The following is a 27,402-nucleotide window of genomic DNA, read 5'->3' on the forward strand; positions in this document are numbered from 1 at the left end:
GCTCTGGGGCGCTGCACTGCTCTCTCCAAATTGAACGTAAAGCCGTTTCTTGTAAACTGAGGCGAAGCTAATTTGTGCCGTCGTGCGAACAGGCAACAAAGATGTGCGTGTTCATGATAAATCCTGTCTCCAGTTTATAAATCTGCTTCACCAGCTGATGTGTCAATGGATTTCATTCAAATTTAGTTTGAAACACCCACGTTTCCACAGAGAAACTACACTGATATCAAGCAAAAACAACCCTGTATTGGAGGTTTTTTTGAACAATCGATACAAACACAAAATTTAACTTTTACAGTTACAACAAAGTCAAACATTCAACGCAAACCATTTTGACGTAAAGCATTTCAAACAAGTCAACCATTCTTCTGCAAACACGCTAATCGTTTCTGTAAGATCAGAGAAAAGGCACAGAGCAGCAGACAGTCCCAAGGTCATGAAAGAAAAAAAAAAACATGCCTTTTTATCTTCACAAGGCGGCAAACTTACAAGAGCCCTCAGACAATCTGTATTTGAGCGATGAAACTAACTCATGACATTTTACACAGTCTTAAAGCTATGCATTTTCTCAACAAAACCAAACAAAGCTTTTGATCTTCACAGTTGGATTTAACTAAATGAACCAGATCATTTCTCAGCCGTAAACTGCTACATCAGTTCTCATTTCCATTAAGTTTGATTGAATGTCTCCTACCGCCTGCACAGCAGTGTGTGTGTGTGTGTGTGTGTGTGTTTGAATGAAGTGAGGCTGACGTTCCACAGACACCCCACCATAAGCTGGTTGTTTCTTTTTTCCCCCTCTTTCTTTTTAATCCTTCCTCAGTTACTGAGGCATCGGTGGATATTGAGGTGGTCTGATCGCAGGACTGGAGCCTTTGAAAGAAGCTGCACTGCTGTTCTTACAGTTTCGCCAGGCTCTTCTCCAGACTCTCGATGTCTGCGTCCCCGTCCTCCCCTTTGCTGCCACGGGCACTGCACTCCAGAAACTCCACCTTCATGGGCAGCTGGCTAAACTCAAAATCTTTGCCTTTTTTTCCCCAGATACACGGCGCCGCCCACGGAGCCGTCCTGAGAGCTCAGTGCCGCGGAGCGAGTCACTCTCAGGGTGTTCCTGTGAGGAAAACAAAGGAAGGATTTCAACTGTCTTGGGTTGCAGACTGTAGTAAAAAACATAACAGAAGAGCAAAGCAACGATTTTCCAACTGTTCAGCTCTGACAGCTTTTGTAGTGCACATTACGTACCTGGTTTATAACATTATCTGACATGTCGGTCATTCATTAGTATTATTTAAATAAATATTTCTTGGGTAACAGCTAAACGCTGTGGATACTTACAGTTCCTTTTCCAGCTGCTGCTGAATCAGTTTTGCAGATTTTGCCATGGTGATGTCTGAAAAACAAAGAGAGAAGTGAATAAATCTGCCGTTTCACAGTTCACCTCCAGTGTGAAGAGTGATGCTGAACCTTGTTTGTTGCAGGCCACCAGGAGATCCGGGACATTTCTGGAGATGACCGTGTCCGTCACCAACACATAGAGAAACTCCGCCACATCTCGCACTTCTTTCTGGAAGATAGCGCTATCCACGACAAACACAATGGCTCTGCATACGATGAGTGAGAGGGGAACCAAGGTGATGGAGACAAAGATGACAAGAATAGAAAACAGAGAAGCAATTAATATGGAGAAATTCAATGATGAACTTTGCCACTTGCATTGTTTAATTTATTAACATGCTTGAAATGATTTTGGCAAATGAAATACATGAACTTGTGAAATCAAAGAGCAAAAGTTAAACACAAAATCCCATCATATGGAGGATCTGTTTTAGAAAAAGGTTTTTTCTATCCTAACCTTGCTGCAGACTTAACTTCTCCAGGTACTGAGGTCTGAGGGCTGTCGTGTCCTGGCAGGTCGATCAGAGTCCAGGTGCTGCCCTGAATACACAAGAGAAAGGACATGAAGCAAAAACTTCTGAAGTGTCGAAAAAATAACACTTTACTGAATGAAAGAGAAAATACATCAGCAGAGGTGAAAGTTGGGTGATTAAAACTGAATTCTCAACATGGTTCAGCATTTCACCTTTGGATTAATTTTATGACAACATTCACACTACATCTTGACTGTTGCGTACCGTGGTACCTGGTACCCGCTTCAAGTCGGATACCTTGAAACCAACATCTATATTTAACAGCTTAGCTTCATTCATTTTGTATGAGTGGGTTAATAATTATTCTACATCCATACTCGTCTTCCCAAGATAAAGACTACATTAAACCTAAAGTAATGTGACAATAACATAGAAAAGTAAATTGTTCCTGACAGCATCCAAGAAGGACAGATCATCCACATGTCAGCAGACCGAAGGAAACGAGAAGCTCAATAATCACTACCAAAGAACTACTTTTATCTTTAGCTATGAATACATTTTATGCCCTATGTGTTTTTTTTTTTTTTTAATTATTTTTACAGATGTTAGTTGAATCTTTTTCACCAAGTAGTTTAAGTTCATTTTGGAGTAAGAAATAAGTAGTTTTGAAAATACCTGTTCGTCAGAGTCAATAGAGAATTGAAGATGACAATATAATTGGTGAATTCTAAACATGGAGCACATGACAAGCACCGAGGAGCTCTCTGATACTATTCTGTTCAAGTACCTCCTTTAACTAACAGTATAAAGAACACATTTTTAGAGATCGTGTGTTAAATCCATTACATTTAGAAACAAATTACTGATTTTCACCATGCTTCCTGGATTGTTCTCCAGTGACTTTGGTTTCCTCAAACAGAATGTGATTGTGTGTCAAAGTGTGAATCTGCCTGTGATTGAGCTAAAAACAAAATAACACAAAAAAAAAAAAGCTTGACCACCATCACTCCACCATATAGACCCATTCCACCTGTTCTAACATCTTGTCTCCACTTCCACCCTTCAACTCAGCCCATCACAGGAACGGCAGATTGCTCCAATTTGAAACATGATAGTAGTCAGCCAGTCTGAAGGCCTGCAACCCTAATCCTTCAATGTTTGTAACTAGAAAGTACATGCACATGTTTATCTGGACTGAATCGATTTTTCACTCTTTAGCACGGTTAATAAATACATTCTGTGAAAGTCAACTTCCCGAACTGGGATAGTGAGTCCTTGTGTGGATACGGCTCTCTCTGATCTGACTTCCCTGAGATTTCTATTTTAACTAGTATGTTATAAACTTTCTGTATCAGCCTCGGGTGCAGCGAATTTCTTTAACAGACCAGTAAACTGTCCATACCAGTAGTCAGCTGGGTCAGTGCCATCGACCCATATGTTTCGAAGTACCTTTAAAACAGATACTTTAGGTATAGTCTATTGCAGTAATACAAACAGAACATTACTCAACTTTACATGTCGGCCCATAACATGTTTCTCTCTGACCCATCTTTCTGTCCAGACAGACAGACAGACAGACAGAGACAGACAGACAACAGGACAATCTCTCAGATTTTAAATATTCACCTTCAATATTATTCCCATATTTAGGGGGAAAAAAAACAAACAATATCAGCAGTGAAGGACTCACCCTGTCATTTTTGGCTTTGTATGGGGCACTGCTGTCAGTGATTGAAGTCTGAGTTCGCTTGTACTTCCCAGACAGCAGCTAAAAAACACAAACCACAAAGTTTATTGAACCGAAAGACTCAAAGCAGCAGCTTCTCTGAGCATCAGGAGACGGACGGCGTGGCGGCGGCGGCCCGTCCCACGTCCCAGCTTCTGGAACTCACCCGGCTGAAGAGGAGGGTTTTCCCCGAGTCACACAGTCCCACCAGCAGCACAGCACTCCGGACGGTTTTACTGGTGAGAAAGTACTTCAGAAACACTGCAAAGAGAGAGCAGGGAGCTTCGTGGGTCAGTGAAACAGAAGCTGTTGATTAAGTTTGAATGACTGCTGCTGCTGCACTGACAGCTGTTAGCTTTAGCATCGCAGTTAGCGCTCACGCTTAGGTCAATAAAACACATGTCCTCCCATTAAACCAACACGAAGTAAATACGTATCAACCAAAAACTGAACCCAACTGAATTGGAAAGTTCTCCTAAGCCCGCAGTAACTTCATGACAAGTGACACGCTCGGCCTGCTAAGCTAACGCTAACAAGCTAACTACTTACCGCAGGTGATGACGACCACCGCCAAAGCGACGACGACCCCAATCAGAAAGACGGGGTCCTGGTCCTCCAGCTGCTGGCGAAGGGATTCAATATAAGGTTCAAATGGGTTTTCTGTCATTTCCACGTCTTTAACCCCATGTTTCCACCGGTGCTGTCCGCCTCCATCTCTTGGTTTCGGCTATCTAACTGAGCTGGGACACGTCTTCTTCCTCCTGAAGCCTGCGGGTGTGTGTTCAGCCAGCAGGGGGCGCTGCAGGCCAGGACAACCCCACAGCGCCAACTTCTTCAGAGACGCGAACCATCATAAAACATGGAAAACTGGGATAAAAGCACTGTCGACTAACTGAACAAAACGTAGACATTAACAGATGGCGACCACATTGATCGTCAAAAGATGCAAAACTATTATAGGCGGATTTAAAAAGTCATACATAGAAACAAAAACACCAGAAAATGTTCTATTTTCAATGACATAACATGAAAAAGTCTTCAAAAATACAAGGCAGACAACTCCGAAGAGAACACCCATAAAGAGAAACAGAATCACCAAGGTAAAAAAAAAAACAAAAAAAACACACACACACACAAAAGTCTATCGCAATGAGATACAAATTAACATCAAAAAGAAGCAAGATGGCCACATCAGGATAACAACCACAACTGGATAAAAAAATGTTCCTGTGCGACACACGATGTTTTCCAGAGAGAGTAAACACGGACCGCAGTGAGTAACGGCTGCATTCACAGAGCTCGTCAGTTTGAAGGGTCCCCACAACTTAACACTCACATGAATGCAGGGTGCTCAATCCATCACTGAGAGGAATTTGGTGTCCAGAGTCTTGCTCAAGGACACTTCCACATGTGGAGAAGGGGAAACATTGTTCTTTTCAATATATTTTACCCATCTCCAAATAGATAAGTAACCTACCCTGTTAAGTGACTTGGTTTTGGATGTGGACAATGATCATGTCCTTCAGTAAGAAGCCACTGTGTGGGGCAATGTGCTTCCAATTTAAATAGGCCAATAAAGACAAACACATAAAAGATACGAAATTTGAACCTCATTGTGAATTTACTTCGTTCACAAGCTCAGTATTAGTTATCGTGGTTTTCAATGAGGACCAGATGCGCCTTTACGCGCTCCGTCTCCAGCCCTCACACTCTGCGCGCCTTTTACGCACGCTGGATATTTGACTCCTCACACTCTGCCCGGCGTCCAACGTCAGTATCGCACATTATTCTATAGGAAGAGGGTGTGTGTCACTCATTCTGGGCTCTTCAGAGGGACACCTTATTCCATATTGGAAAGAAGAGATGACAACCCCTTTAACCCTTTTAGCGTTATAGGATTATTTTAGGTTTTCTTTTCGCATGCCGTTTCATATAAGGCAAATCTGCGATCAGGAAAGGATTTATAACTTAAGGATTTAATTGTCAATTGTCGGATTATTCTGTCAGGGGTAAGTCAAAGGGACATGATGACTGCTTCCTCACTCTGCGCGCTGTGCGTGTGGATGAGTTTAGTCTGTCCTTCGCTGGGAACCGGGTTTGTTTATCACTTCCCAGGCATCACTGTGCAGCGGCAGCGCATCAAATCGGAGCAGAGCAGCAACACTGGACCACCGGGCACCGGATCACACTCCCAACTCAGGTTCGCACACGCTACAGGTCGTTTCACTTAACAAGCTGATGCAAATTCTTGAGTTATCAGACGTGCAGATCACAATAGAAGCTCGTTCTTTTTCTTTTTCTTTCTTTCTTTTTTTTAAAGATGATGTTTAATGCGTGAGTTTTTCCATTGCATTTGTCGTCTTTTGATTTTAAGTGTGTCTTCTATTCCTAATTTAAGGAACTGGTGTCAGTACACCGTTTCTAAAACAGTAACCCTGCCAGGGTGCACAATGGCTCAGAAACCTCTGTGCAGAGAGTGTTTCAGGGCTGCAGATGGCCAGGACCCTGTACCAAAATCATCAGGTACCCTCACACTCCTCACAGTTTTACACTCCTCCCATCACTTCACTTCTAGATTGTGATATTCATTCTGTTCAGATGTTCAAAATCAATTCTGAATGTGGGGGGGTCCTTGTGTCTAGAGCGGATTTAATGAGCCTCACATGCATGGTGTTTCAGTCACACCATGTTTACACCCTTTATCTAATTGAAATGGTTGTTTTGTAAGTGCTTGAAAATTAAACATGACTTTGGGGTATTTACTCACTTAATATTGTTTTAACACTAAAACAGTTGTTTCACTTACAAAATAAACTTACATTTTAATGTTTTGCTCCATTAACACACTGAGTTTATAACTAACCCTGGGGTACTTTGTTTTCTTCAAAATTTTTTCCCCATGAAACAAAAGAAAGAACATTTATACTGTATGTGAGTCTTTGTTTCTGCAGGGAGATGAAACCTGAAGGCGACCTGATAACATGGATTTTGTGTTGTTTTCCAGCTACAGGACTGTCATCAGGCCGTCTTTCAAGACCGCCTACAAGCAAGTGACAGCTCTGGAATGGAGATGCTGTCCAGGGTTTGTGGGAGAGGAGTGTCCGCGAAGGTGAGTTTTCCCACTTTAACATGTTGATACTTTCTCCAACAGCAAACTAGAGGAACTGCAGACGGCCGTAGTTTTATTTGAGAGTAATTCTCCCGGGATTTAAAAATGAAAAGCCATGTGTTTTGCCAACACGTCCCATCTGTGCCTTTTTACCAGCAGCAGGCACCTCGACCCACATCAGTGCCGTTTTTTTTTAACGTTTGGTGGTGTATTGCTGAATGTTTTGCCTATCATGCTACTGTGCTGCGAAAAGCCTCCCGATAACGATTGTAAAGTCATTTTGCGTTAGAACTGAAAGCTGTTGTTGGATCACTTCAGCAGCAGTTGAAAGTGATCACATGCTCTGCGGTTTTGTACCTTTTCCTTTTGCTCGTGAGAATTTTATGTGGCTGGAACGAGGGCGAGGAGTAACGTCGTATATCCTTCTGATCTCTCTTTTTCTCTGTTTTGTTTGCACGTTCACACATTAGCTGCTGATACCTCAAAGGCAGTTTAGTCAGTCTGCTTGAATATAATGTGGTTACTGAAGACAATAGGAGGAGTGAAAACCGCTCAGAGGAACGCTCGGCACAGCAGCTTGTTAAGTGGGAGGTAGTTTCTACATCTCAGTGATGATGGGCAGCACAGCCACGGACCGCAGACTCTGGGCCCAGTAAAAAGCTGAATTTTCACCCAGGGGCGAGTCACTGCAGTCAGAGGGGTCGGTAGAGGTCTAATGCAGGACTGCATAATGTTCGTATGTTTTGTTTTACAAATCATAAAGGCCTGCAGAGGGAGAGATGGAGGCTGTGAAGTTAAATTTTGGAGGCGGGAGATAAATGGCATGTCACTGAGGAACTCTGGCATGGCCAGTTCAGATATGTCCAAGTTTAATGGTTACCTCAAAAAGTGGGTTGTGTTTATCGCTCGTTATTACCACAACTGGTTCCATTTTGCGAGATTATTCATTGTTGAACTTGGATTTGCAAGACTTGCCACAAAAACAAATTTGAATGCTAATGGAATAAACACAGGCTTTATTCCAGTGCTTTTTGAGGTTGTTACTTTCCAGATTGTGGATATTATCCTGCACAAAGATTAACACATAGCTGTATCCGCTGACTCTGTAATGCCAGATTATGGTTCACTTGAGACCAAAGTGGTTGCAGGAGTGTGAAGAAGTAATCATGCTGTTTATTTAACGTTTGCAGAAATGTATTTGCACTTTCTAATGGCTACAGAGCGACAGGAAAATCGCCTCCATATGGATAGACCGAGGGCCAGGCTGGAGTCAGCGAGGAGGCCTCAAAGACGGAGGCTGATGTCACTGAGACTCGGCTTCACAGCGAGCAGAGGGAGAGTTGGCCGGGGTCAGTGTGCTGGAGCAAGACCACAGAAAGAGCGGACGCTGAGGGGAGAAACTCACTGCCCATAAAAACAACAAGGTGTTAAAACTGAGAAGAGAAGCGAAGGGAACTAATAACAAGTGTTTTTGTGGCTGGAGCCTCCAGCTGCTCCGAGCTGCTCAGACAGCAGCAGGGCCGAATGTGTGGGAAAGTGGCCCCACGCCGATTAATGAACGTGACGCTCCTCCACCAGACTCCGTGATACAGGCGACCGTGTGAAGATCAGGCTGCCGCTCTCAAACCAGAGCTTGTTTCCCCTCCTGCTCCCCTTTCCAATACAATAAGTGTGTTAGTGAGAACTTAGAAATATAGCTGTCCTTCATATTATCACCACAGTTTGAGCATTGAGGGTTTTCTGCAAAGATGTTGTTGTTTTCGAACAGCTGGCTCACATTGAATACAGATGTTTTGTTTGAATGCAGCTGTTTCTCCTCTGAGATGACAGTGTGATTTAAAAGCTACGAGCATCTTCTTCCAAAGACTTCAAAACCAAAATTGCTCACATCATTGTGAAAATTGCTTCTGGTTCTGCTGCTTCTAGAGAAATATGTCTTCATCTCTGGAAACGGGCACTTTGTGTCCAAGGTTCAAACATTTGAAGGAGATTAACGCCACCATCTTGCGGGGTTGGAAAAACTGAAGCGCAGGGGTCACGGGGTGCCGGAGCGTTGGAGCCAATCTGACTCTGGGTGAAGGCGAGGCTCGCCCTGGACAGGTCACCCAGTCCGGCACAGAAAGACAAATGGTCACACACATGCAAAATTCCAACGACATATCAAATGGTTGTTTTTGAGAACATGCAAACTCAGACAGACCCCACACCCAGAGACAAAGGTTAAATCAAAGACACAGAAAAAAATGAGAGAGAGAGACCTGATAAAGAACAAATGTGTCCTATTGAATGTAAAGTACACATCATTGTAAACTTGAAGCAACATGGCAGAGAGTGAACAACAGAATCACTTCATTATTTGCTTTATTTAGAAGAAATACTGAAACGTTTAATCTCAAATAAGATAAATGACTATGAGAAATGTATTTCAAGGGTTTCGTTTTGGTCTTGTATTCTGACTGTTATGCATTGAGGAAGCCAAAGTGAGCAGCCGCCTAGCTTAGCTTAGCCTTGTTTCACTTCAGAGACTCGTGAACAGAATGATGGATGGCAATATGCTTTAACTTGTTTCCACCCATGCCTTTTGTCTTGAACCTCAATTATGTTTGGTATGATTTTATGGTGACATTACTATATACAGTCTTTTGCAGATTCAAGCTTGTTATTAATGCAATGCTAAATTTACAATGCCGGTACTTGATTTATTTTTTAAAGCATTAGAAAAAAGTTTTTATCTTAGCTTAGATTTCATTGCCAAACCTAAACCCATATAAATTTGAGTTCCAACAGTCTTTCTGGGTTTTGTACTGCTGATAAAACAGAGCAGGGTGAGCTGATTCAAGCCTTTTCTCGTTCAAGGTTCACATTTAAGAAACATTAGCCATGGTATCAATCTTCAATTAACTTTTGGCAAGAGCAAATAAGCGCATTACCCAGACTGCCAGTTACTTTGAGCCTGGACAGCTTTGGCTGATAACAGGAATCAGATTGTGTATTTGTGCATTCGTCTTCGGGTCTTTATGTCACTCGGCCAACACTGAGCATGCAGCTCTGTGTAGCAGAAAACTGCTGCAACGGGGCGCCCGGCCAGCTGTTTTATCAGAGAGAGAGAAGACAGCCGCAACCAATGAAGATGACGTCACCTCTGGTTTTAGTTTGATGGGGCTCTGGCTCCGCTTCTGAGGCCCCCGGCGCCCTCGGAGATGTAGAGACAGAGGACGCAGAGAAGGCGAGACTCAGAGTTTGCTTCTATCACCTCTGCACACTCGAGTTGCTCTAATCGTCATTGTCTGCACAATATCAACGTCTCACTCTCCTGTTATTCTTTCCTCGAATGACTAGAGAAAATGGTCATTCATTTAGATGAGTTAGAGCAGGAAATAATGTGTTCATCTGCTGCAGGTTGAGATATATGTTCCTCCTTATTGTCTTCTATTTAGGGTTCACCGGTCCAGTGTTTGTCTCTCTGTCAGGCGTCAACCCAAACTGAGGTATTTTGAACTCTTAGGAGCAGTGGATTCCAACCAAGGGTCTAGGACCCCCTCGGGAGTGGAATCAGAGACCACAATGAGGGCCCAGGGTTTTGCCTGCCCTGACACGGTCAAAATGAGATTAGCACATGTCACAGAAACCCAGAATGAGACCCTTTCTCGAATCAAGACCAGACCTGGGAAACTGTGCTTCCGTCCACCCCGTCCATCTTATTCAGGTTCACGGGGCGCTGGAGCCAATCCCAGGGACGGCGAACATCCTGGACAGGTGCCCGTCCAAAACACAAGCATCCTACTGTCCCAAGAAAGAACAATCATGCTTTATATTGCTGTAATGTGGAAAACATGAGGAAGTCCAGTAATCAACCGAAAATGACTCCATGTAATGGAGACAAAGCTGCAGGAGAGACGGGGAGGGCCGGGTGGCACACTGTGCTCCAGGTCGAGGATGGGCCGATCCTCCCACACTTACAAAAATGTGGATCTAGATCAGAGTTCATTACTTTCTGCAGTGATGTACAGAAAAATAATCAGCCTCCTGTGTGGCAATTGGTTACTCATTTATGTGGAAGACACGGGATTTATTTCTGCTTCTTTGTTTTACTTGATACAAAACTAAACATGTCTGTTTTTGTGAGGCCTAGTTAGACATCTCTTGCATTTGTTGTTGTATTTGAAAAATACTTTTGGATCTTTGTAGCTGCTGTTACTTAAGTATATAACTCCGCGGGTTCATGATAAAAAAAAAGAAGTATTGATTTGTTTCTGCTGCTTGAATGTGTCAAATTTTAAAAAGCAATTCTTGAGTTTGAACTGGTATTTAATGAAGTAATTAAGTATTAAATGTGTTACTGTGGTCATCGTGGACGTTTACAGACCCATTGGTTTGTTGTACTTTTCATGTCCTCCTCTTGATGACCTTAGAGCTCCGTGAAAAGCCCGAAACACATCTGGTCCCAGAGCTTGAATTTTTGTGTGTTTACTAATGGAAAATGGGTGTTTTTCTGAATTCGTGCTGTTGACACTCTGACCCTCAATAATTTTGACATTCTGGTTTGTGCTGGCTGCATATAGGTGGATCTGAACATTTACATTTTGCTTTCAGCGGAGTTGTGCTAACACATGACGGAATGGAACACATTTGCTAGAAATGTGTTCGTAATTTCCTTGCCCCCTCCAACACACACACACACACACACACACACACACACACACACACACACACACACACACACACACACACATACTGCCCCTCCTCAGCAGCACCCCAGCATTTATCTGCACACAAGATCATATTAACTGCAGGGATTGTGGGTATCGTCTGTGTACAGGGAAACATAATCTAGTGCCAGAACCTTCCCTGATGAGAACCATCACCTTTGCTCTCATGATCGAGTTCAGGGAGGAAAGGCCTTTAAGACACAGGATTTGCCTGTGTGTGTGTGTGTGTGTGGTGTGTGTGTGTGTGTGTGTGTGTGTGTGTGTGTGTGTGATGTGTGTGTGCATGTGTGTGTGTGTTTTAAGTGAATTCATTACAGGAGTGAAAAGGTTGTGGGGAGCTTAGGATGTCATATGTGTTAATTTGTTAATGCTGCAGCTATGAAGCTGCTAACGTCGCTTTTTCCCCTTCTGCAGCTGGATGAGCAGGAAATGAGGGAAGTGTGTTAAAACCCCATTGTTGGAGGGATATCTTTAACGTCAACCACATTATATATGGTTCAAAATACCTTGTGAAGTTTTCATGTCCGTGCGGGCCTTTTGCTCTTTTACCTTTGCTTTTCTTGCCACTGCTAGGATTTTATCTCCCATATTCCTCGCTGCTTTCCATTTATCTGACTTCCTATGACCTTTTGATCTCCGTCTCTCCTCTCCTTCGAGTAAAGCGATAAAGCAGAGCTATATTCCACATGTGCTCCTCCAGGACACGACTTCTGCAGTGTAAAGATATGACTGATGTCTCCGTTACGTCCCTGCTGTGCTTAAATGTAGGTCAAAGGGTGACCTCTGACCTCCTGAGAGCTATGGGATCGCTCAGCTGTTCCTCCTCCGAGCCTGACCTGCCTGATGGATGATGGCCTGCTCCTTCTGTGGTTTTTCATTTCTTTCGTCAGCTTATCAGCAGAGTTTCCTGCCTTTCAGCCTTATCTTCCCATTTGTCCAACATTTCTGCAACTCTGCACATCTGTTAATGCAGAGCTGTAGGTGAGCCTCCCGAGACCTTAAGAAAGTTTTAGGGGTGAAGGAAAGACATGCGTCCAAACTCGTCCTAAATCTGCTGGGTTTTTTTTTTTTTTTTTTGCAATGTGGAAAATGTCTGTTTTTGATTTTCAGAAGATGCAGGATAGTTTGTCGGTTGGTTTTTGTTTGAAACAATTATTTAAGACTTCCAGGAAAGTTTTACACATGCTAATTTGTGCGACATGTTTAAAAAAGATAATTGCTGGAATATAAAGTCTGGTGTGAAAAGGCTATGGGGAAAGTAGTGATGAGCAAGCTGGAATAAAAGGCATTGTCTCTCCTTCTGGAAACATCCACGTGCCCCCGCCCCCATGAGGCGTATGTGAATGTTTTAAGCGGTGAAACGGTGCTCCTGTAGAGTCACTGCAGAGTTTCAAATTGTGGCATCTGCTGTTTGTTTGTTCATCTTATAATTTGAGCACATTGTGCACAGCTGAGTCCGACAGGACTGCTGAGTGTTCGTTTTCTACGTGTTTGTTTGCTGACATGTTGACAGAGAAAAGTGCAATTATAAAGTAAGGTGTCTGTCATATGGCCGTGATAATCCTGTTAGTGACCGTCTCAGTGTGGAAGCTGAGAGGTAATTTGGTTTTTACCCTACATCCTGAACTTGTTCGTACAGTTTCAAGTCATGGAAGGATCTTGAGACAGAACTCAAACAGTGCTGTAACCACATACTTTGCAAAACTTAAAAAGATTTCATAAAGACTTAAAGCCTCAAGGTGTCTTCTAAGTATTTAGACCCTTATTTGACCTTGTGTAGGAGTGTAGTGAACCCGGGCTTGAATCCTGGTTGTGGTATCGTGTACAGCATAAAAACGTTAAAAAAAGAAAGTAGTAAAGCAATAATACAGAATACCTTCAGGTATTCCCAGATATTTCCACAAAAACAGCATGTAGGGTCTGATGTGTAAGCAGGGGGACGTTCACATTTTCTGTCCCTCTCTTCACACACTCCATCGAATATTCCTGGAAAACCATTTAATCCCTGAAAATGTCTCACTTCTTTCTGCTGATCATCCCCCTGTCGTCCCCCCCTGACTGGATTCACACGGCGTTATCTCATAGCGTGACGATGAGTGTGCGTCTGAGCACCAGCAGGTCGTCAATCTCTGATAATGACAGATGTGACTCTACCATATCAGCACCGGGGTAAGAGGAGTTGACTGAAAGGCTGGAGAATGCAGTATGAGATACAAGCAAATCAATTTTGTCAGCATTGGTTTCGTTTCACAATCTGGAAAAAAAAAGAGAAGAAAAAGTTAAGTTTTTCTTGTATTATGACAAGTAGCATATTGTGAGGAAAGACATGGTTGCTTCACACTGTGGCTGGAGTCACTTTGTTTATCCTGGCTTTAATAGAATGAACTGCAATCGTACACACAGCGACACTAATTTTTTCATGTGAATGGTTCGTTACAATGTTAGAACAGAAACAGTGTGTGGCCTGTTCACTGGCATCATATTAAAAAAAAAAATGCTAAAAAAAAAAGAAAAAGATTCCACTGCGGATTGCAAAAAAAAACCTTCATCCACTGGCCACCATAGTCACAGTGGGTGTGTGATTAGTGAGTGAGTTGTGGGTGGATGAGTGCATGCCTGCGTGCGTGTGTGTGTGTTGTGTGTGTGTGTGTGTGTGTCTGTCGGGGGGGGGGAGGGGGGTTGCCAGCTGTTCCTCATGCCAGCAATAGCTGACCACTGCTGGCTGGGGTCGACACAACAGGCTTATGGGACACTGCCAGCGCGCCGAGGCTGTCTGTGGTCTACACACACACACACACACACACACACACACACACACACACACACACACACACACCACACACACATCTGTTTGTCTTGGTGCAGTGACAGCAACTCTTAAGATGGTCCAAGGAGATGTTCAATACATCATTCTTTGGTACTCTTCTCACACACCACACACACACACACACACACAGAGCTGGTATTTAGCAGTTTTGAAAATGTCTATTCTCAGCCGTGTGTGTCATGGTGTGTTTTCTGGTGGAGGTTGTGTCTATGCCTGTGTTTGTGCAGAGAAAGTAAAAACAGTGATTTCTTTCATCTGTGTCCAGGTCTAATGTAGGAATGTCTCAGCAGACTGTACCGCAGACTGATTTTCATGCTTGGCTAATTATCCTGCCCTGTCTTGTCCTGCAGATCTCAGCAGGGAGTGACTCTTGCATGTGGATGAAAAATGGCCTTTGATTTTATTTGTATGACGTTAACTTTTAAAAAGTACTTTAAAAAAGCGTCATTATCTCAATAAAGTAAAAAGTGACTGGAAAAAATGTTACAGTCCTAATTAAGCTCTGTTCTTTTCCTGGAGGGAGTTTGATTGAGCAGGCAGCTTCTTGTCTCTCAGCTTTCTTATAGACTGAACAAATGTCGGCCTTGGTTCCCACCATATTATTAATGGACATTTAAGTCTTTTGCATGGTGGAGTTACCAAGTGATCTGATAATTTAGCAACTGCACTCCATGTAATTCAGCATGTGGCAACTGCGGTCATGAAAGCATGTAGTAATTTAAAGAAAAAGGGAGAATAAATACTCCCTTATCAAACGGAGACCCGCCATTTATTTGATAAATGTTCAACAACATCAGAAAAAGATGTAGCATCTGAGGACTTGGTAGAAACGGCCTGAACACACAAATCCATCCTTCTCTTCAGAGCAGAAAAGTTCTCTATTCTCTCTGTTTATTTGGCTTCCACTAAAGACAGCTTGATTTTGAATTTTTCCCATGAGCTGTGTACAGTCCAAGAAAAATAACCCTGCCTTATGTTGCCATGGTGTAATTATGGATCCAAACAGAGTCTATAGCTGCGGTCCCCGTTCTAAACATCGGCTCGAGTGCTGCGGAAGTTTGGTTTGCTAACCCAACATAATTAAATTCCACTGTAGACACGGAAATCCCCGCCACCACCCTCAGAAAATCATGTTGTTTTACTCTGGTTCACGTTTCTGGTAGAGTGACTTAATACTGGTGTTTTCCTGTAGCGTCTGTTTATGACATAATAACCAGATATCTCTGCTTTGTTTCTGGCCCTCATTAGATACAAGTTGTAGAGTGGACACGTTTGCTCATTAACAGTGAATAATGTAGATAACAAACCTTCTATTTATTTAGTTTTTGTAGCCTTGATTACTGCTCTTCATGGCCAAGGCGGAGAAACAATGCAGCAGAGCAGTTTCAAAGCTTTTTTGTATGTAAGTATGTACACAATTAAGAAAAAAAATTTAACAGTTTCAGCCTATTTCTCTCAAACACTGTTGCCAAATTTGTTGAAATCTGTGTTTTAGTGAGCACTTCTCCTTTGCTGAGAGAATCCCTAAACCTCACAGGTGTGGCAGATCAATGTGCTGATCAGGCAGCAGGATGATTGCACAGGTGTGCCTGAGGCTGCTCTCAATAAAAGGACACTTTTTAAATGTGGCAGGTTGGAGGGTCAGAAGGCCAGTCAGTGTCTGGCGTGTTCTGCGTCTGTGTCACGCAGTGCAACACATCTCCTTCACATTTCGGCAGGAGCTGAAACAAGCTGTTGTATAAGCCGTTTGGGACAACATTGGAGAAAAAAGGCTTTTTGTGTGCATAGAAAAAGTCTGATCTTTGACTTCAGCTCATGAAAAATTGGAACAAAAACAAGTGTTGTGTTCATGTTTGTTTGAGATGGAGAAAAAATACATATGCTGATATATAATGCTTTGTTAGACCTAAATTCAGTTCCACCACCTGTAAAATTCAAGTCAACTATTTGATTTTGGAGCATTTTCTTTCTCAGCAAAGTATTTTTTGTTTTCTTTCTCAATAATAAGATTGGATGATGAATCTGCAAGTTGTTCAGTTTGCAGGAATATAATGACAAGTGCGATATAGAAGAGTCCTCCCTGTGGCTTACAGTGCTTTTGGTTTAATTTAGCCCTTTGTTAGTGTTTGCCTTTTAATGAGACCTAAAATATTCAAACTTCAGCAGCAAGGTATTTTGATATATTCAATGTTGCGGAACAAACCACGAAAAGCCAGAGAGCCTGTGTTCACCGCAGACTGTATTTCAGACATTTAACCAAAACGACCTATTTAGGGGACAAAACCACTCAGCGACTGGGGAGCAAAAGGTGGAAGAAGGAAAACTTATTTTGGAGTGTTTGTGCCTCCATGGAGGATGGAATATCTGAAACCCATTAATGTCCATCGCCTCAGAATGAGATCCACCAGCAGTTTGATTCTAAACTAAACGAAGGAAGAGTGCTGCTGATGAACAATGGCGGAGGGGTTGAGCAGATGCCCCCGATTGCCCCCAGTCTTGACTCGGTGGGCATCTTTTATGTCCTCCTCATCATCGAGGAAGCTTCAGTACACCCCGTCACATCACTTCCTGAGGTGTTTGAACATCTCTCGGTATTTTGGTTGATGAGTTCTGTGGAATGTGTTTTGGGTTGGTTGTTGTTCCTGTTTGTGGCTGCTCTCCGAGGCAATATGCTCGATGTAGAGACACAGCATTGAGAAACCACCTCCACGCTGCGCGATACGCCATCGGACTGGCTGTACTTGATTGTAGACACAAAGACAGACAGTCACCCCATCCTATTTCAGTGAAACCGAAACCTCAGCGACTGTCACTTGTACTCTGCCTACTGTGGTCGGAGACGAGTATTTAGACGGACCAGAGCTGTTTGGGTCATTTTTGTTGATGCCTTATTTGTGAGCACCAGTTGCTCTCTCGTCTAGTCATCCCTGCTATGACCACAATGTGGGTGGGTCCCATCTGTGGGACTGACAGCTGACATACCAGACTCCTTATGAGCCATACACCAGAAGACAGCTCAGATTTAGACCAAATAGAGGTTTTTTTTTGTTTTGTTTTTTTGTGCCATGAAGCTGTTTTGGATTATAGCTAGTGTAAAGGATCCAAAAACTGCTGCCCAGCCAGAAAAGTACAGGCATGTCGAGCTGTGGCTTAGTGGTGGGCGAAATGTTGTAATTTGTGTGAGTGGGATGACCACAGTGTCCAAAGCAGACTGAAGACATAACAGGTTTGGGACAGACAGGAATTTCAACAACGCACTTGTATCCTCACAAATATGTGACAGGTGACGACGGCAACAGTTAACGCCAGAAAATAGAAGATAGAAATAAGCAAAGTGTACGTTTTGCTCTCATGTTTTGACAGTCAGTGTCAACTAATACGGTTTGCCAAAGCAGAGATGTCAGACTTAACCTAAACCGCCCGGTGGTTTGAGCCATTGTGCGTCTTGCTGTCCAACCAGCAGATGCCAGATTAACAAACATGAATCTGCAGGACATCACTGAAAACCTGCAGGTTCAACAATACAAGCAGGTGTGTGTTCAACCTTTACAATAATATTTATTCTGTGAGTGAGTGACATGATTTGTGGAGGAATTCCTAATAAAGTCTTCGGTCTGGTTTGACGAGCATTGTTCTTGTGTTTCTTGGCCGGAGCGACTGCGGATGAGATAGAGCGGCACTGCGAAGGGTGCCAGCATGAAGAAAAAAAAAAGTAGGAAAGAGACAGGCAAAGACGAGGGAAAAAAAGCAATAGACAGATGTAGAAGAGGCAGCATGTGTGTGTTCTGTAGAGCAGAAACTGACCATCTCCTGTCTATGTTTTTTTTACAGAGTGTATGAAACTGCACCGCTTCAACGACATGAACAGCAGAATAAATACAATTGAGGCAAAGGTAAATAAAGATCTGCGATTGCTGTGAATAATCTGAAAACAGGAGTTTTTATGTTTTGGATTCACGTTTCTTTGAACGTATTTCAACTGAAATGCGCTGATCACGTTTTAGATACAGCTGTTAGAGGAAGGACGCTCATTTCTGCCATCGGTCGGGGTTCAGCCGAGAGGATCAACAGACAATGAGGTGGACACGCCGAAGCCAACTCCCATTGGTCCGCCACCAGGTGACCGCATGCTATAAGCGCATGTATCATGAAAAGAAAAGTTTACTACCGTCAGCGTTTCATTAAAACAGCCAATCTTTCAGACCTGAAACAGATGTCAGATGTGCACACAGTTAATGTGCTGACAGGAATGAGAAATATTCTAAACAAAAGCAACAGATCATTTGTGTTTTGGAAATTTTGACTGGACAAAACATTTATCTTTTTTTTTTCTTTTAAGATTATTTATTAAAAATGTCTGATAAGAATGTACCAAACGTTGACAAAGCTGAATTTGGTAGTTTTTGGTTAAACCATGATGAGGATTCAGTCCGCTGTAGTCTAGAGAAAAGTCTGGACTGGGTCTATTTTCAGATGTTACTTAGACTGTAATTTTCTTATTTTATTTATTTATTTTAACCTGAACTACAAGGTCAGCAGAGGGCCTCCAGGACCCATTGGACCTCCAGGACCACCAGGACATGCAGGGCTTCCAGGGCCAGCTGGAGTGGCAGGCCCTCCAGGACCCATTGGTAAATATGTTTCTCAGCCTCCAGGCTTCATTGTTCCTTTAGAGCTGTGATTTGTGTCATTATTGCAATCAGGGTTCAGATCATAATAATGCTCCTGTCTGCTAAATGGATTTCACTCATTTTCTTTGATCAGGACCAAAGGGGGACAGAGGTAAACCAGGAGAGCTGGGTCTCGCCGGCCCTCCAGGTCCACCGGGGCCCCCCGGACCTCCAGGGCCAAGTTCTTCTTCAGTCCGAATCCGGGGTGATGTTTTTCACGTGGACCATCAAGGTAAGCTATTCTATTCCACATCTACCCCAGTTTTTAGTATCTGAGGGCTAAATTGTCCCAGATGGGCTCAGAATGAGAGCACAATAGCAATAGATCCCTACACACACGGTTAAATTCTGACCAGGAACTATTTTAAAACTATTCAAGCATTTTTTTTTTTTTTTTTTTTTTTAAATGGTCTGGTTTGAAGCCAAAACCACCAACAGTTCATCCGACAGTGAAGTCATGAGTTTCACACTCCAGTGTCTTGTGCACGAAGTTCGTTTGGCTCATTTTTGGAAATGGTTTTGTCAGGCAGAACATGAACTGGAGCGGAACGCGTTTCTGTGTCTGACAAGTGCTTCAAAAGAGGAGACAGGTGGACACACAGATGCTAAAAAAAAAAACAAAACACACACATTGCGTAGCTCTCAGTAAAGGACTTGAATTTTTAATGGAGAGAGAGAGAGTATTGTTTCTTTTCTCCAGCAGGCCTGGCATAGATTTAACTTAATTGTTTCCGTGTGCTTTGCTGCTTCTGAGCCACTGTTTACTGCAACCTCATTTAACACCACCACCGAAAAATGGAGCCAAACACCATGATTCACAAGTTTAGCTCTGGGTGTTTTAGAAACGTCTGAAATAAGCATACTCTGTACACAAAGACCTGTCACTCATCATGACAAGTTTTGTTCAGCTTTTCCTTTCTCTTAGCTCCCTACAGGAGTCATGTAATGAATACTTTCTCATTGTTTTGTTACAAGAGGAGGACTTCCATCCATCCATCCATCCATCCATCCATCCATCCATCCATCCATCCATCCATCCATCCTTGACTCTTTATCCAAGCCAGTGATGTTGTGCAACACAGCCAATCCTAGCTGACTATAAGGCAATTTACGCCCTCCATAGTCTATTTAAAGTCACCAGTTTATCTGAAATGCATGTTGTTGGACTGTAGGAGGAAACTAGAGAGTATGTAGGAAATCCCACATACGTATAGGGGGAAATTCGAGACAGAAAGCAGTGCTTACCACTGCACCACTGAGAAGCCTTCAGAAGTTGACGGCAGGCTTCCCACTCGCTCAGTGCCGAGGTTTGACCACATGGAGGCAGCAGACCTCCACGCTATGATCACTGCCTCTGAGGCCTGCTGGCTCTGATTAGGCTCTTGGCTGTCTGCCTTCCTGAGCCCGGGACGCTGTCTGCGGGTCTGGAACTATGTAGATTTGGGTCTGTGGGACCATGTAAGCTGAGGGGGCCAACTGGCTGTAAATCAGGCCTAATTTGTTAGCTGTCAGCACAACAGTCTGCGTTTTGGGGAAACTGGCCACGGCCCCGAGCCAAAGGCTGGTCTGACTTTGAATGAGGGAGGAGATAGTCTGCCACTCATGTGGAGTTTCTGAGGGAGGCAGCCAGGCTGGAGAGACTGTAGCATTAGAAAATTAGTTCCAGAGGGAAATCTGCTTCTTCTAGACCCTGTGTGTGGACGGCAGCCATAATGTAACAGTGCTGCTTCAACACGGAGGGAAGACTGACGCTGAGCATATGTTGAAGTGGTGGGGGAAACGTGGCGCGGTTTCAGACAAAATTTATACTTACAAGTGCACTTGAAACGGTCCAACATGCTGAGAACGAGAGACAGCTTCCACTCCGTGCATGTTTACTGTGAGGATAGATCATGTCCAGGCATTAGCTGCTCCATTAAACAGGACCTTGTTTAGATCAGCCAGCTGCTCCTGTCCATCACTGTCACACTGGATGGAGTCCATCTGTTGACTTGTCATGAAACTGCAGCCTGACTCGGACCCCTGACGTCTTAACTTTTTGGCGAGCTTGAAAAAAGATCTGCCCCTGACATTTACTGTGTTTCACTTTAAAGGTATGAATACAAGGGTACAGCAAACCACAACATAGGGAGAAAATACTCTAGAAATGCAGCAAACTGAAAACAAAACAAAGTGAACAGCCTGCATCTTAATTATCTGTTCTATTTAATAGTGTGTCTGAAATCCATCTGTATATGACTAGACTTGGACCTGATCTGCAAAATAATATTAAGGAAAAAAAAACAAAACAAAAACTACATTTCAAGTGTTGTATCTCACTGCAGGTAAAGTCTTCATCATAAGTGTCTGACAGAGTCCATTTCCACTAATCTGAGAGCCTTGCATGTTGGAGATGCTCCTCAGGCAATATGCTGACATGACAACATCTGAATGTAAAATCAGCAGACGTGCTTCGATTTTACACTTTGATGCCAGTTTTTTGTAAATTCAAAACTCCAGTGAATGTTTTTAATGCTGTTTCTCAACTCAAATAATATTCCCAGAGGTAGACCAATTAACATAAAACCATTCAAAGGAATAAATTTCACAAAATTAACCATGCTATCCTAAAAATAATCTGTTTTGTTTTAAAATATCATCATTAACTTTCCATTTCCACTTTGCAGTCTGTCTGACTTTTTTCATTTGTTTGATTTTACAATTTAAGAACATGCAACTTTTTTCTGTGCAGTTTTTGGGTCTTTTATAATGAAAAAGTGAATTAAATTAAACCTGCTTCATGCAATATTGCCGTCTTTATTGCACCAATGTTAGATGTACAACTGTATGTTATATCTGTAAAATTCAGTTGAGGCTGAAAATGTATGGATATCAAGCATGCCCCATGGTTAACATTACATTTTTTTTGCATAGCAGCATTTTAGTAAATTATTTATTAGGATTTATTGCAATAGACTGTAATCTGACACATTAATTGAATTAAGTTTTTGTTGAATTGAGTTTTTTTTTTTCTTCCAGAAGAGAACCCTAGTCCAGTTCTCCCTGTGCCTCAGGTGATCGCCGGCCCGCCTGGTCCTCCCGGTCCTGTTGGGCCTTCAGGTACAAATACAAACTACTTCCTGTCCACAGAATCCAAGAAAACACCACAAACCGCTGGCTTAGACAAAGCAGTACTGATGAGGGGTGAATGATGCGGGAAAAGCAGAGTTTTCATTTTGTGTTGAATTTTCAGTCAGCCTGAACAAGACATTGTGCAAGTTTCACAGTGAGAAGACTCAAGTTTTTTTTTTTTTTCTTTGCGTCCCTCAGCGATCCAGATAAATGAACTGCATGTCTTTAATTTGGTTGTGACTGTGATGAACTGCCGGCCTCTCCTGGGTTTAGCCTGTCTTTTGTCCAGTGTTAGAGTGGATAAGATCCAGCCTCTGTGACCCTGACATGGATGAATCGGTCATCAGAGCCAGGGTGAAGAAGACGGATGTAGAATCGCACAAAATACAAAAGCGTGTCCATTGTGTCCATTAGAATCACTGTTATTTGGGAGAAACATTCCAACATAGAGCACTCTGGGAGTTTAGCTGTTAATCTTGTTTATCTTGTAGATTCTGACCAGTCCTCACATCATCATCATTTCTGAATTAAATTCATCTGTGTCGATTTGAACTGGGTTTTGATATCCTGGACGATCACAGCCAAAGTTAAACATTCATGAGCCTGACTGCGGCGGCTTCCTGTGTGTGAATCACTGCAGGCCTGTCAGGAGCACGAGGACCTGCAGGGATGCCAGGTCTCCCGGGACAAGATGTGAGTTTCTGTCGCTAGGGGGGGATTTTTGATTAATGCGAACATTAACATGTGGCTCTCATCACTAAGACGTGTCCTTCTGTTTGACACTCCAGGGCAAGCAGGGCCTCCAAGGCAAGCCTGGTGATCCGGGGCCAAAGGGAGATCCAGGAGAAAGGGTGGGGCTGCTCATGATTGGATTTCCAGTCTGGCACGAACATATTTGATTCCAGTGAACTATCAAAAATGCTTTTTGTTTTACGTTGTGTGAAAGGCTGGAGTGGTCATGCAATCTCAAACACATTAAAGGTGAATAAGCTTTTCTTCAAAGACTCACTCCGAGCCGTGACTAATCTTCTTCTCCCTCACATCCAGAGCCAGGCCTCGCTAATCTGAGCGGCCATGTTGAGTCCCCTCTGTAGTCAGGTCTCTCGTGGGCCTCTGTCTTTAAACCTGATCCCCTTCCTCTACTAGCATGATTTCAGAATGCAGATCAGGTTAAGAGGCCGATAAGCTCCAGGGGGTTAAAGAATGTAAGCCAGTGAAATGTGAACGTGAGCAGGGCGGCTGAGTTAATATTTGTCTTGTTATTCCTCGAACAGGGACCTCCAGGTGTATCAGGCGAGCAGGGCCTACCTGTAAGTGTCAGGCTCTTGTGTTGCATCACACACACACACACACGCACACACACGCACTAGCACTTTGTACCCAACTGTAGCTGCAGTCCCAACTGTGTCTGACTTTAAAACATGATAGTGAATGTACTTTCTTCTCTACAAGAACTAATCCTCATGACTCGTATGTACGCCATGCGCAGACACACTCATTTATAACAAGATGGCTTCCCTCTGTGTTCACAGGGAGCGCCAGGGCCAAAGGGAGAACCTGGAGAAGGCTTGAATGAGGTAAGAGACATAAGTGTCTTTTTCCTCCCGAGATCCTTTTTTTCAGAAGTTGTCCTGAATAAACATGACGGCTGTGTTCAGGGTGAAGCTGTGCAGCAGCTCAGGGAGGCGCTGAAGATCCTGGCCGAGAGGGTCCTGATCCTGGAACACATGATCGGTATTCACGGTGAGGAGAAAAACAGATATGGAGGGTTGTTTCCTCCACACAGAAGAATCATTAAGTGAAAAGAATCGTTTGACATTTTGTGGAAACATGTTTTCGTGCTCTCTGGCAGAGTGTTAGATAAGGAGACTGATGATCATTAAACCATCTGTACAGATGGAAAGTAGCAAATTTCATGTATCTCCACTCGAGCTTTGTCAGAACAGGTCGGGGTGAAAATGAGAGAGATTTTCCTTTAGTTTGCAGCTCAGCCTGCCTGTATTCAGTTCCACCTGCTATCGTGTCAAGTTTTGATTCCTCATTCCGTTTCTGAAAGAAGCTAATAAACCTATTTTTTGATAAAAAAGTGTTTGCCTGCTTGATTGCTTTGACTGTTTCCTTATCTTGCTTCACACAGAAAACGCAGAGGGATCTGGATTTGGCAGCTTCTCAGATCCACTGTCTTTTCCTGTCCTGAAGGCGAAGCGGCTTCAACCCGGACAAACCTCCCCAAAGTCTCCGGTGCTGGGCGACAGTCAGAGACGAGTTCGCCTCTAAGAGTACAGTTTAATTTTGTATTTTGTGTTTATAATTTTTTCGATTTTGTAGAACAGGAAGCAAGTGTTGTGTTCATAATTTTTCCTCAAAATTTGATTTTTTTTTCCTTTCATTTTCTTGTTAAAAAAAAAAGGTCTCTTCAGACAGGAAAAGCTGAAGATTTTATTCACATGAAGGAGATTTTTGAACCTTGTCCTCTGTGTTGCTGCATGACCTGAGTCTGGATAACTCAAGCAGCAACGGTTGCATGGTATTACATAGAAAAATATTGCTTTAGCGTTATGGAAGACTTGACATCTTTTTTTCATTAGATGAAAGACTGCAGAGTAAACACATTAATTTGCTTGGCTGACATTGCAAATCTCACAGTTCCTGGGAGTCGCGCTGAAAACGTAGCATTTAGTGTCAAACACATTCCTGGAATGACCTCCGGGTTCATCTTCTGCGCCTGTCAAATGTATTTCTTGCTCTCTCTTCTCCCTGTCTCTCTGTCGGCTCTGCCTTGTTAATGCTGAGGTAAGACATGACAGGCTGCCAGGAATATCTGCTTAAAATAAAGTTAGGTGAAATGGATAGCATCTGGAGAGGGCACATCTGGAAAGCGAGCGGGGAGATGCTGAAACAGTTGAATTTTGGCCCGGAAAGCACAAACCTTGCTTGGCCCCAGAGCACCTTCGCACAAAGGGCTGACAGAGCAGTGAAGCTGACGGGATTACATCTTTACAAACTGCCTCATGATTAACTGCCCCAAACTGGTATGATTAATTGCCTAATAAGTCTCGGAGAGACCCAGCTGTTGGTGTCTAAATAAAGCTCCAGTCATGTCTGGTACAATGTTTGTTTTCTCCATTACAAGGTTCATATGGGAAAGACGCTTTGGAAGATAATGTCTTGCTCTTTGTTACATCGAGTCAGAGGAACGATTGATGTTGTTGCGACATGCACGATTCTTCACACCCTGCAAGGAATTTACCGACTCTTTACAGTAAAACCACTTCATCTCCTCACTACGCATTGGTCTTTGTACAGATGAAATGTGATTTAACATGTGAATGAGATGCTGTATAGATTGGTTCTTCTCAAAGTGTGGGTTGAGCCTCGCCGTCCCAGAGAGCTTTAGAGGGTGAAAACGATGCCTTTTCCATCCATACATTCAAGTATGAATGGGTGAATGTCCAGTCACAGCAAAACAGCAGGAAATGGCAGGGTGTACCCTGGACAAGTTGCCAGTGAAAGCCATCAAAAAACACACATAAGAGTTAAAAACTTTTTAACTCTTCAGACAAAATCACTAAAGTAATGTAATAGAAATAAATGTATTATAAACAAGCTCAAATGATAAAATCAACAACACAAGTGCAACAGTTGCAACACTTGCAGAATATAGCGATTTCACTAATATTTACAATTGAAAAATACGTTTTTTTTGTAGCATAAGAAGAGTTATGTATTTTCTTGCCTGTGGATCCCAGCAGCCAGTGTCAATAATGTCCTGTAGTTTGAAAAATACAAGAACGTTTAACATTCAACAAAATGCATTACTTTGTGTGAGACATTGTGCAGTGTGAGTGCTGACAGAATGTAATATGGTTGAAGCTGAGTGAGGAGGGTCTCATCCTCCCACACTCTGAAGAGCCCTGTAGATCATCTCAACACACTACGCAACAGAGTGCAAAAGTTTGCTGAAGCAGGCTGGATTTCATTGAGCGTGGCCAAAACTCATTTTTCATTTCAATTCAAAGCTATTTTTATTGACTCTCTGTGGTCAAAATCTACTTATCTTTTTTGTAGTTTAATCTTTTGCTGTATATAATGCGCATCTTTCGATATCAGTTGTGCACAAAATGCACTGTCAGAGACCCAATATTGATGTTGCAGGGGCATGCAATTACGTACAAACCATCATTGAAATCCTCTTCTATGCAAACTACACATAAAAACTGGCATGAAGCAAGTTTTGAAAGTGTAATGAGGAAAAAATACATATATTTATGTTAAATCTAGAGATAAAAAAAGATTAGTTTCCCAAGTGAAGCCAGTATATCTGAAAACACTGCTTTGATGCGGCGGCAACGATGTGTTTGTCCTTTGAAATCTTGTGATCTTTGTCTTTGTCACTCATACAAATGAGGCCTGTTTTTTGTTCAGTCTCTCATATGTTATATTTGCCCACACACTAATGTTGTCCTGTTCTGTTGTGTTTTCATTATCTGTTCATACTGAAGTTTTAGGTGTGTGTTTTTTTTTTTTTTTGTATTATTTACAAAAAGGTGTACTCAGCACATATTTATCTTGCGTTGATTACCGAGGAACGATTAAAGTTACAACAACAAAGGGATTCGTGTCGTGGTGTTTCCACTTTATTACACTTAACAACATTTGCGGACACTGTCTACACAACGCAACTTCACAGCTTGGCAACAGTGTTTACAGGCAGAGCCATCCTGGCGGTTCCTCCTCCTCATCATCCTCTTCCTCTTAACATGCTGTTGTTGTTCTTCCTGGTCTTTATCCTCTCTGCAGGTGATCACATCACACAAGTTCCTGTCATCAGTGTTACCAACAACATCCGAAAGTTTATTCAGCACCTGATTCGCCTATCCCAAGTGACAGATTTGTTCTGTTTTTATGTCGCAGTTTTATAAACACACAGCTTTTCTAATAAAAGTTTCTGTTACATTTTGATCATGTACATTGTTTTATCTCCAACAACAGAGCTGACTTTTGCCATCCAATTAACTCCGCTGAACAGGGAGACAGGAGGAGCTATGTGTTATTGTCGTCTTCCTCTCTGGCCGTCGTTATGCATCCTTTCATCTGCGTTAAGCTTCGCTATGTCTGTTTCTCTCCTCATGTACCGTCTCTTGTCCTCCTCCCCCAGTATGCCCCCCCCACCCCTTGTTTCTCCTGTCTGCTGAACAGAGACATGTTGATATGAGGGTCGTTTGCACAGCCACGAGGGAATAAGTCTAGTTCTTTTGATCAGCTGCAAGATCAGACAAGTCCACTGCTTCTTCATGTATACCCCAGTGACTGAGCATGCAGTATAGTGCAGGCCGACACACACACACACACACACACACACACACACACACACACACACAC

At 42.8% G+C, this 27,402-nt stretch overlaps 2 protein-coding genes across 2 annotated transcripts; one reads left to right on the forward strand and one right to left on the reverse strand.

Annotated features, from left to right (window-relative positions):
* Positions 1 to 226: 226 nt before the first annotated feature.
* On the reverse strand, positions 227 to 4,361 carry srprb (SRP receptor subunit beta). Its single transcript, XM_030109141.1, is given in 8 exon segments — positions 227 to 1,055; positions 1,057 to 1,111; positions 1,336 to 1,390; positions 1,465 to 1,601; positions 1,853 to 1,935; positions 3,559 to 3,636; positions 3,761 to 3,855; positions 4,144 to 4,361. Coding segments are annotated over 8 exon segments (777 nt in total). The 5' UTR covers positions 4,262 to 4,361; the 3' UTR covers positions 227 to 899.
* A 958-nt stretch (positions 4,362 to 5,319) lies between these two features.
* Positions 5,320 to 26,897, forward strand: col26a1 (collagen, type XXVI, alpha 1). Its single transcript, XM_030109142.1, is given in 15 exon segments — positions 5,320 to 5,794; positions 5,993 to 6,029; positions 6,032 to 6,117; positions 6,599 to 6,707; positions 18,073 to 18,132; positions 18,244 to 18,381; positions 18,771 to 18,870; positions 19,004 to 19,141; positions 21,928 to 22,008; positions 22,661 to 22,713; positions 22,809 to 22,871; positions 23,295 to 23,330; positions 23,553 to 23,597; positions 23,679 to 23,763; positions 24,158 to 26,897. Coding segments are annotated over 15 exon segments (1,347 nt in total). The 5' UTR covers positions 5,320 to 5,618; the 3' UTR covers positions 24,298 to 26,897.
* Positions 26,898 to 27,402: the final 505 nt, after the last annotated feature.

Source organism: Salarias fasciatus, chromosome 14, assembly GCF_902148845.1.
Source record: "Salarias fasciatus chromosome 14, fSalaFa1.1, whole genome shotgun sequence".
NCBI classification, from domain to species: Eukaryota; Metazoa; Chordata; class Actinopteri; order Blenniiformes; family Blenniidae; genus Salarias; species Salarias fasciatus.